An 11,425-nucleotide genomic window follows, 5' to 3' on the forward strand; every position below is an offset into this window, starting at 1 on the left:
GTTGTTTGGAAGTTTAAAAATATATACGTTCCGAATTCGGAAACGTAGCTTCCGATCCTCAACGTAGAAATCGGGAAACGTTGAAACCCCTGATCAACGAATATATCTAGGAACGTTCGGGATACCTTTTCGGGTTTATAAATATGGAGGGAAACCATTATAGTATAGAAACCATTATAGTATAGTTACCCCAGCAGACACTGGAGAGAGAAATTGGATTTCAACTAATGCGCAATACTACATACATCAAACCGCCCGATCCACCTATAAAAAGGAAACGCTCCAAGTGCAGTTGAGAAAGGTAGTCGGCAGAGCAGAATCTAGTTCGAGCCTTTCGGAATCTTTGCTGACAGGTATAGTGTAAAGGCTTGGTTTGCGGATTGCAGGTAGGCCGATTATATGAATCTCATCCCGATTCACCTGCAAAATCGGCAAATCCAGTACCCTCTCGCGCCGAATTTCATGAGCAGAGAACATGGCAAAAAAAACCCTCCAGCTGCTGCCCTGGTTGTGGGTGAATATGCACCTTATTTGCCCGATCTTGGTGCCCGATGCACGAGTATACTCAACCAGATCATCGAGTTTCAATGTAGTGCGATGCGCATCTCCATTGAATGTAAAGGTTAGCTTTTGAAACAATCGGATTGGGGTCGAACCTCTGCCAAGCATATGTTGATATGCCCAATCACTGCTGTATGAAAGTCGGAGCTTTTGCAAAAAGGGATGCGTAACTGGTAGTTCAGAAAGCCGCGCGCTTTGTAAACCAAGCAATTCCATGACTTTGCGGCTAGCTGGTAGTCGGCAGTAGGCATTGATTAAGGTATGGAAGGGGGTGGTAGCATATGAGTCATCGGCTTCGTCGGCATTCTCATCATCATCTTGTTGCTCATTGTGTTCCGATCGCACGAGGTCTTGCATGAGGATCGGACATTCGCGATGAAGTTGCTTCATCTGGCTGGTGATATAGGGTTCCGATTCCATAAGAGCCCCATCAAGAGTCAAGGATATAGTGCGTTTGAAGCTCTCATGAATCAGTAAAACCTTTTCAACATCACGCTTGTTGGTTCGCTGCACAAATGCTTTGTATTCACGGTGTTTATCCTCCCCGATCAGTACATTGCAGTTATTTGGCACAGCATACTCCTTTGCCTGGTCGGCATAGTGCACCCCGATATGCATGTTTGGTCGGTGTTTCAAAGCATGTAACATCTTACCTGCTTTCGGGGCAATACTGACGGTGTTGATTGAAATATCCTCTGTCGGGGGTGTAACAATCTGATTGAACACTGGTGAATTCTGCCGTGATCTCAGCATCCATACTGCCCGGCTAGCCGACCGTGGTGCCTCGGCAGCCATGATAGTAGCATCTATCACTTTCTGAAGCATAGTTCGGGCGTTGGCAACCACACTTTTAAGTTCATTGTACCCGACAGATGTCTGAGAAGTCAATAGTGAATTGCTTCTTGCAATAGCACCAAAGGTTTTAGCAAGCAACAAACACGGAATGTCGGGATCAATTGACTGTTCACCAAAGGAGTTATAGAGAGCCTGCTGAACAACAGTCTGAATCCAGTCAGGCTTTAGGGCAAAGCGGAGTATAATTGGGATCACAATTGAAGCTCGGGCGTGTTCCTGGATTTGGTAGGACTCCAGATGGGTAATTGGGGACTGCAGTCGGGCCCAGCGTCTCCGAAATGGAAACCTCTGTAGGGTTTGGCAGTATTCCTTCTGCCCCTCAGGTGTCAATATATGTGATATCAATAATGTATGCGCAATTTTGGACAGGCCCGAAAATTCACTATGACAGGGGTCAGAGGGGAAAAATGTCACCAGATTCAGTGCCGGGCAGATCTTCAAAACCGGGGGACTTTCCTTGGCCAATCCATGGGTCTTCCACAGTGCTTCTCGCTCCCGAACAGTCCGCTTCGCCTCAATTTCGGCCCGCAAATTGAGTAACTGGTAATGGTATCGGCCGCGTTTCACCAAGTCGAAATTCATATTGAACCTCTCCGCATCGGAGACAGTACAGCTCCGACAGGAGACTGTTGCAGTAGGGCGTTTGATCCCAGCATTGTCATTTTGCTGCGGCATGTCACCAAGGTAAGCAATACAAGGAGCAATGACCCTGACAGTTCCTTCACCAGTTACCACAATGTCAAATCCTCTTTCAACTGCTTGTAAACCGGGAGCCAACGCCTCCACAACATCGGGAAAATTTGTAGCATGAGGCCCGAGAGCGATTGTATATACATTGTTTCGTCGTCTTCTTTCGGAATCATTAAGTCCTGCAGGGATCATATAGAAGCCAGTTATATTTCGGTACATGTTCCGATATAGACCGAATCCGTCAATGAACAGCTGGAAGGGAATGGATATAGTCCTCTTGATAGGGTCGCCTGGGCAGAGCATCTTGATCAGCATATCCCTCCCGTATGCCGCGATTTCCAGTTCACCCCGGAGTGGAGTGCTAAGTCGGAGCTCTTGTACAGATGATGTGTCGCGAATTGTATTCATCACTCGCCGTACAAAGAGCCCATTTGTTTCTGAGGGTTTGTAGCTACCCGATCCGTCAAAGGTGTAGTCAAGATGGACATCCAGTCGGGCTAGAATGTTGTCTTCATGTATGATGTGAGTTTCCTGGTCTTCCAGTAAGAGCAGCTCGTTCGGGCAAAGCGGAGGTCTCAGGGAATGGATTCTTTTATCAAAGCTGTTGGCAGTAATAGTGTACTGGACAATAAGAACAATTTCACCAGGTTTTGTGCAGGCCAGTCTCCGGTCCCGACCCACAAATTGAATCCTTCCGATATGGATTTCTTGTTCATTCCAAGTGCACCTACATGCAGCATTGTTGCACCTGAAACGAACAAAATCGGAAGGAAAGACTGGTGTCCCGTCAGGGTACCATGCAAAGTCACCCGACGAACACCTAATGGAGCTCCCCCAGCTCCATGATTGCCACAATTCGGTCGGGTTGTCAACTAGGTCGGCCATACCAATATGTATCTTCTTGCGAAATACAGGAGACCTTGCCAGTAATGACAAAAGAGCCACAGGATCCTGAAAGAATAAATTAGATGTGAGAGATGTCTGTATTAGTCGCTTCTCGGCAGGTGAAAGAGTTGGCATTTTCAATGAAACAGCCGGTATGGATGCCCGTCGGATGGGAAGCATAGGGAATTGAGCTCTGCATTTCTTCTTCAACGTGCTCAGCCCCAATGGTAGAGATCTCAGTGCACCGATGTCTTCGGGAATCTGTAAGACTTCCCGCAGTGCCTCGTAGTGTCGGCGAGATATTCCCGATTTTTCGCACCATAATCCTAAAGCGAGCGTGAAGTGGTCCAGCATTTCATCAGGCTCCGCACGCGCATGGACTAGGACCTCCGACGGGTCATTCATTGTAGTCGGGATGTAGGTCTCAGCTGGCTGGTCGCCCAATGAATCCTCTAGTTGTGAATGAAAATCGGAATCTCCATTGCCAACCGGGTGCACTGGATGTAACATAGTCTGTAACCAGGGTTCGGATTCGGGCTCTTCATACTGTTGTGATTCATTGTTATCAACTGATCCCATGGGTAGAGCTGCCACTGCTTCTTGTATAATCTCCTGTACCCTGATGTCTTCTGGTTCAGAATGAGTGTCGGATAGAGCGTCGGGCGGAGCATCAGAGGCATCTGAAAGACTTGCTGCATCCTGTACACAGTGATTAGAATGATGCAGGCTGACAGAGGATCCAAGGTCTTACATTCAACCCTGACTCCTCAGTTTGATTGTTCGGCTGAATGTCGGATTCCACTGAAGGTAAAACGCGATTGCAATCTTGCGATTCCCGCAACAAATGGGCATGCTGTCTGCGCCTTCGAAACTGCGAGGCTGGGAATGGCAAATGAAGTCGCCTTCTCCAAAACATATAGTCCTGTATGCGCCTCACGTACCTCGGACGTTGCATGTTTGCTCGAGGTTTATACGCTGGTTTCCGCAGTGGTTGAGTTTCAAGTTGCAGGAACAGTGAGGGTTGCTGCGGAATTTCTTTGGGACAAAGTATGTAGGAATTAGAAAGAAAATTGCTGTTCGATTGGGGAATCGGACGTATTATAGCAAAGTTGAATGTTAGAGCAGCCGCAAAATGTGCCAACTGTGCCGCAGACCAACTGTAATATCCCGATCACCTAGACCTGTAATTGGCCCTAAGGGATGCAAGGTCAGCGATGATCTGCATCGTCCTGGGTGATCGGCCTATTTCAAAGAAATCAATCACTTAGTGGCGTTGAATTTTAGAATGTAGGGGAATATGGATACGGATCCGAATAGCAACTTGGGCAGTTGAATGCGCTCCGAGTCAACTATATAATAGATAGCGAACCCCTCCGAAATTCAAGCATTCACTCTCGTTCATCCTCACTTCACTCTGAACCACGGCAATCCGATAGCCAAAATGTCGGAGACACAGAGCACGCCAGCGCCAAAAAAGACAGCTCGCACGTTCCCATGGCCCCAATTGCACAGCACGCCAAAGGCTCAAGGGGCATCGTTCGGTTCGAATACAAGTACCCGAACCGAAGCGTTCTCTGATCATACAGAGATTGAAAAGCGGGTTCGAGTGGTGGAGCACGAGATACGAAATCGGGTGCGATGGGCCTATATATCGACATTAAATACTGACCCGATTCCGGATACCGTCCAGGAGGTGCTGAGCCTTGAGGACTGGGAAGCCGGGAACGACTCATATTTTTGTGAAGTTTCCAGGCGCATGTCGGACCTCTGTAAAGGTTGGAAATGTAAGACCTTGAGTAGCTTGAAGGTCGGAACAACGTCCCTAAACTCCTAGTTATGGTATAAACTGACCTCATTTGCAGGATCATGTCAGGGAATGTATTGAACTCAGCTTGACTGAGAATCCCGATTTCGGACTCCATGAAATAACCGATCGACAAAAGCTGATCAGCTATTTTGCCCGATTGTTCAAGTGGGACCAATTCTGTGAAGTCTTTTACTGGGTCAAGCCGTGTGTCGATTTTGAGAAGTCAGCTCCACAAGGGAAATGGTATTTTGAACGTAAGTCAATGGTAAATCTTAATTGCCATGATTTCTGCTCTGACAGTTATGGCAATAGAGGTGTATGCAAATTTAGCAGCATACGTGAAGCTATATCTTGATGACAACAGTCCGAAACGGGACGCATCCACCCCGTTGACCTACACCTGGGATTCTGTACTCAAGCTCTGGGACTGCTTGACACAGAAACCAGGACTGAGAGATGTCAATTCGGACGACTTCGCCCGACGGAAGGTCCGACCAAGGAAGCCAAAGGCTGTCCATGTTGAGACTTTGCCAGGAATTCTGGATGCGGTCCAGTTGACATCTAGTATGCCGCCCAGGGAACCCGATTCACGTCCGGCTCAGGCAGTGCAAGCCCCGCGGGAGCCAGAGAATGACGATTCAGACAAGGAGAATCGGAATCCTTTGCAGGACATCACGGAGGATTATTTTGAGACTGCGACAAATCGGCCTGCCTGTTCAAAGAGACCCGCGCCAGCCGCAACTGGTCGCAAACCCCGAAAGAGACGCAGATTCTAGTTGAATACATGAAAGGTACCTTCTCGGGTCAAAATTGGCTGTTAGTTTGTGCTTCAAAATAGATTTCGGGGTTTGATATCTAGACTTCAATGCAATGCTCTGTTATATCAATGCTTGCAAGAGCCGAATTTCGCTATATTCAATATATATCTCTTTATCGTTCGCCGTAATCAGCCGTAGGAGCTCTAAGCAAAATGAGTTAGCACTTAGTAATGTATAAATAGACACGTCCCGATTAGGAAATCCAAAACAATCAAGCGGACACGCTAGATATAATAATCTCTTCCCACACAAAATCTCTCTCTTCTTCTCTTCTTTTCTTTTTTTCCTTCTCTTAAGCTCATTATATTTCTCGTCGCCCCTCCCCCCCTGTTCCAATATCGAGGTAAGTGGTGGATTTCGAATGAAATAAGGAACTGCAGCAAACTGAAGGACAATATATGCAGAAATATCAAAAAATGGCTCCGCAAACGCGTAAATTAGCAGCAGCTCAGGACGAGCACTCCCCGATGTCCGCAAAGAAGAAGCCAGGGCGAAAGCCCTCGGCTGTCAAAGAAGAGCCCGCTATGGGCGATACACTCTGTGGTCGCTGTTTAACGTTCGTATATACGGCGCACATCGACAAGCCTTGTTCACGCAAGCAAGGAACCGCCAAGGCCTGCACCAATTGTGCAGGAGATAAAAAAGCCTGTGCTCCTGTCCCTTCAGAGATGCAGAAGGAAGTGGCAGCATTGCTGTCTGACCATGACGATTTTCTCAGGCTTAAGAACGCGACGCTCCGAGAAGAACTGAAAACCAGCATGGCGGAACGGGCCGCTGGTCTCAGTGAAATGCTTGCCAAAATGGCACCCCCGTCGGTCCAAACTGACAACTCCCCCCCTCCCCCCCCTTTTAACGCTGAAGTTGGTGCTGCCACTTTGGCAGCGTTGGAAAAGCTTGTGTCTATCCAAGCCGAACAAAAAGAGCTTGCGGAGCACACATTCCGCTCTGTCAAGGTAGGTTGAACTGATTGGAGATCATACATTCAACTCATGCTAATGCAGTTATATATATAGAATATTGAAAGGACCTTGGCCGACATCCGCCGGGACTTAAAGTCCAATTGTTTACCTTCTGCGGTCAGTATACTTGATGCAATGTCGGGATGAATTGAACTGACTTTGATATTTGATGACAGAAAAAGCGAAAGGCAGAAGAAACCATTTGCGAATCAGCAGCCAAGATAGGCCGATTTGCTGCTGCCCTGCCCTCTGCTGCGTCCGCTCCTCCCCCCCCTCCCCCACTCCGATCACGCCTTCTCCCTTCGTTCAGTCGCAGCCGAACCTATCTGCGTCGGGCCTGTCTCCAACTGGAGGCAGCGGAGCCGATTTGCTCGAAAGTACGATCAAGCGGCCCGAATGGGCTCGCCCTGACGATTCTTCTGCGCTCGCTTTACGCCCTGTCCCCGAACCAGAGACTCCGACCGGTGAGGAGGCTCCTGAAATTTAAAAAAAAAAAAAATTCATTACGATTCGGGTTGTGCGGGTGGTTCTGTAAACACTTAGTAGTTAATTTCTAGCAATTAAAAAGCTTCCGAATCGGGTTCAAAACCCTCAATTGGTGCATCATACGTTCCGAATTCTATACGTTTCGGACCCTTTATACGTGCATTGTAAATATATGGTGGATCTACGGTTTCAAGCTTGCGATCCGTGGCTCAACGGGTCGCGTCGGATAAACGTTTTCCGACGGTTGCCCGAAAAGCTCATTTTTCCGGTATGGACTCAGAACTTCTAACGTCTGTGTTGGTCGCATCCTTGAACTTTTTGCCGCCCATGATGCATCACGCTGCTTCCGCACGCTTCAGGAACAGGGGATTGCTGCAGGGATGCCTTAAGGGGCGTGAAAGCGACTGAAATGGCGAACCAAACTCCCTAACCACTGATCTGCGCATTTAACTAGCCAACGCAAATGCCAAAGCAAAAGAAGGGCAACTTTACCCCGCAACGTTTATACGAACTCGACCCTATTTTCTTCTTAAACCTTTATACATGCCAGAAAGGCCAAATGAGAGCTACATCGATACCCATGATTTCTCCAATATACCACGCCTCCGGGCTTGACTCTCACCGTCGAATTTGCGCTGCCTTTACGGGTAAGGGAACATCGCTTGAAGCAAACCACAGCTTTTCCTTTCGCCCACCGCCAACTACAGGCGATGGCGGCGACCACTCGGATTATTTTGCGCAAAATTTGAAATGTCTTGCGACCCAGCTCGGATTTGACTCTCGGCGCTTAACGTGGCCGAATGGAGGCTGGCCCCATTCTGGACACGCCATCTTAGCGGAAGACTTTGAATGGATTTCCAACAAGCGTACGGGAGGAATTATGCCCGTCGAGAGGAGTTCTAGTAGTAGCGAACCGAAGGCGGTGACTTATGATGGGGTAGTTACCAGGTCGCCTCAGTTTGTGCTTGGAGTGCAGGGCGCGGATTGCCCGTCGATATTCCTATATGCGCCGGAATCGGGAGTGATTGGCCTCGCGCATGCTGGTTGGAAACCGCTGGTCAGAGGAGTGGTTTCAAATACGGTCAATGCGATGGTCGCATGTGGAGCGGACAGGAATGATATTTCTGCATATATAGGCCCGGGAATAGGTGATCGGTACACCCAGTTTCATTGGGATGACGAAATGGAACCACACATCCGGGATGTGTTTATTCAGGCGGGGCGTGAGGATCTTTTAAACGACTCGATTGTAAGACACGAGATGACGGAGAGTGATCGACAAGAGCTGGCCTTGGCTTTGGGCAAAGAGGTTCCGCCAGGGACATCTTTCAAGCTGTCAACATTGGCTGTGTGTGAGCTTGAACGCAATGGGGTGAACCACCAAAAAATTACGGAAAGCGGGGGATCAACGATTGTTGATCGCCATCCTTCGACAGACATGGAACCAAAAGGCGCGTTTCGATATCAGTCGTATCGTCGTGAGTGGCCGAAGCATGGACTTAGCATGAGCGTTTTGTTCTTGAAAACCGGCTCACAGACGGAACTCGTGAACGGGGAGCGGAAAGCGGATTTATAGGAGGATACTGTATGGATACGCATCATGGGACTTTTTTTTTTTGAAGGAAACCAAGGACGAGGCACGCCTATACCGTCTTGCTGAGGACGTGGGGTTCCGTGGTTTCCAATGAAGTTGCACTCCCGGGGGATCTCCAGTCCCTGTTCGCAAGAAAACAGACGTTAATTGACTCGAAATTACCGTCATCAGTGTGTGCCTGGCGTTCAGTAGTGGCTGCTGTCGTTAGCAACACCTGCTTGTCCCTCACGGTGCTGCAAACTTCGAAATCCGCGCCAACAGACTGTCTGAAGTGGTCCTGTTCACTAGGTAATAGTGCGTATGCAGGACCAAATATGATCAAAGCCCATAGCTTCGTGAAACGAGCCAGTTCTAGGACTCCGACCGTTTTCATATCCACCGTATTATGCGTGAACCCAACAACATCCTTCTTTTTAGCTCGTTTCTGTACGTGTGCTGTAGCCTGCCTGTTAATCAGGACCTCCTTGTAGAAGAGGACATTTCGGAAGGATGTTTCCATAACGCTGAGTTCGATGGCACTGCTGAACATCGCTCCAGACCCGATTGTGAGAGAAGCAAGGAGAGCCAGCGAACCGAGCTGTGTAGTACTGTCCCCGCCGTCGGAAATCGTTGTCCATGTCGCAAATCCAGTCGTGATGGTGATACCCACGATTGACACGACGTTCGTAATCACTCTCTCTAGAGCGACGCTAGCTGCTTGCACGGTAGACGAAATTTCTTGCTTCTGCCAGCGTGTCACGGTATTCACAGCGCCCTCGTCTTCCTCAGCGGGAGTCGCAGAGGTCTCGGTAGGATCGGCACTTTTCAAAGCTCTGGTCTCCTTCAAACGACAGTTTTCATATGGAGGAAAGTTAGGGCTAGTGTCAGGTTTCCCGATCTTCCTGAAAACAGGCGGTGTGCCTCCCGAAATCCCTGCTTTAAGCTGGCCGAGGTCAACCGAAGCAAAAGAAGCCTTATTCAGCAAACTCCAGGTCGCGCCGGCGCCCAGGAGCGTGAAGAAGCTTCTGCACGTCTTCCAGACATACCAGGCATGAATGCCAAAGGCAGTAAAGTAGATAATCGCAACGACAAGTCGGGGATAGGCATCCGGAGTTTTCTGTTTCGTGAGGAAACCGTTATACATCAGCGTTGCGATAATCATGGCCAGGACCATCCACAAGCAGACCCATTCCCAAATGGCTACTTGTACAATGCTTTTCGTTAGCGACGAGCCGGCAGTCAGCCACATTGGCGGAGTCTGGATCCTCGTCTTGGGAAGGCCCTCGCAATCTTCTATTCCTCTAGCTGTCCTTCCATCACCGCCGTCGTTATCTAGCTTGCCGACGTAGAACAGCCTGATAGAGTCCCCGTCCGTCGACTTAACAGACTTCCCCGTGGCGGTCGTATCCGAAGACGTGCTCATATCAGGCCAGGTACGAGAGAGAAGATTGCCAATATTCGTTCTGATGGCGCCCAGTGGAATCTTACTGGTGCTTGACAGCCTCGTGCCGGGTCCAATCAACACAGCGTATGTCATTGTCATCAACACAGCACTGAGGATAGCTAGAGTGGTATTCACGCCTCGATAGAGGTTCTGAAAGGGGTTGGCAGCAGGTTTGGCTCCGTCGGAATCTCCGCCAGCGCCAACGGGGACTGGGCCTTGCGGTCCGCCTGGAGAGGAGCCGAGAGGGCCATTTCCAGGTGAGCCTCCAGCGGGAGCTCCAACGGGGCCTCCGTGAGCAAGGGCAAAGAGAACTAGGAGAATAAGGCAGGTTCTGGCCGGGAAGAATCGTGGCATTGTCTCTGGTCCAGAGTGTCTCTTCTGCAGTGCTCGACTGGTATGTCCTACAATTTTCTTTTTTCTTTTTTTTTTTTTTTTAAGAAAAAAAAACCTCTATGCATAATTAACCATCCCACGTCTCCATATTACGCCGTTTGTCATGCTATTTTAACTCAGAGAGGTGGGGAAAAGGGAACTTACTTCACCTCTCTGTCGGGAGAGGATCGCGACAGGATCTCGATACTCAGGCAGCTTCAAATTTTAGACGATAAACACTCGACGAGTTGACAGCCATGAAGTTTCCGGACCGATATCGATGAATAGGAACGGACGACGAGATCGAAAACGGCGGCATTCCTCGTCGAGGCTTAATATTTTCTGCTGGACATCCTCCCCCTTTCCTCCCCTGATAACTTTTGTACTAGCCGGAGACAGACATGGCCGAGAAGGACACTAGCAAGGAATCCGATTTGCACGCGCACGCGAAACGAGGCTTAAAATAGGCTGAACACGAGGCTAAGATAAGCCCCGACATTTGTGCAGCCGGACAAACGAGAATATTTCTCTCGGGCCCTGTCAATCATGTATTTCTTTTGATGGTTGAGAACGGTTATTGACCAAGAAAAATTTATTGAACGGGAGCCAGCGTTTCGTGGTTCATCGATCCGCATCAGACCATGTCGGTCTGTGTAACTTCTTGAATCCCCATGGAGTCAGTTGGTTTATGAGATGGAGAAGGTTTTCCATCAAAGCAGCGCTGGCTGTCGAGCTATTCAGCCTTGATCGAATGGTTGACTGACCTGCTGATCCGCAGCACCCGTATTTTCTCCCACCCCCCGTCGAGATCAAGATATTTTTTCGTTTCAACTCCGTGCGGGCGCTCTCGAGGATGAATGTTTCTGATCGTAGAGTTTAACCCAATCAGCTCCTTTTATGTTTGCGACGCATGAACCCCGTTCGTGTCATCAACCTTAGATCATCGACGCGGGCCACCTCCATCGGAGATCGAGA

At 49.0% G+C, this 11,425-nt stretch overlaps 2 protein-coding genes across 2 annotated transcripts; one reads left to right on the forward strand and one right to left on the reverse strand.

Annotated features, from left to right (window-relative positions):
- Positions 1-7,524: 7,524 nt before the first annotated feature.
- APL6_2 (AP-3 complex subunit beta) lies at positions 7,525-8,637 on the forward strand (the record flags this gene model as incomplete). The annotated part of the gene is made up of 1 exon (XM_066125563.1): positions 7,525-8,637. The coding sequence occupies one exon, from the start codon at positions 7,525-7,527 to the stop codon at positions 8,635-8,637; it is 1,113 nt and encodes a 370-aa protein (XP_065981647.1).
- Positions 8,638-8,704: 67 nt separating this feature from the next.
- D8B26_007540 (uncharacterized protein) lies at positions 8,705-10,432 on the reverse strand (the record flags this gene model as incomplete). Its single annotated transcript, XM_066125564.1, has 1 exon — positions 8,705-10,432. The coding sequence occupies one exon, from the start codon at positions 10,430-10,432 to the stop codon at positions 8,705-8,707; it is 1,728 nt and encodes a 575-aa protein (XP_065981648.1).
- Positions 10,433-11,425: the final 993 nt, after the last annotated feature.

This window comes from Coccidioides posadasii, chromosome 4 (assembly GCF_018416015.2).
Source record: "Coccidioides posadasii str. Silveira chromosome 4, complete sequence".
Classification (NCBI taxonomy): Eukaryota; Fungi; Ascomycota; class Eurotiomycetes; order Onygenales; family Onygenaceae; genus Coccidioides; species Coccidioides posadasii.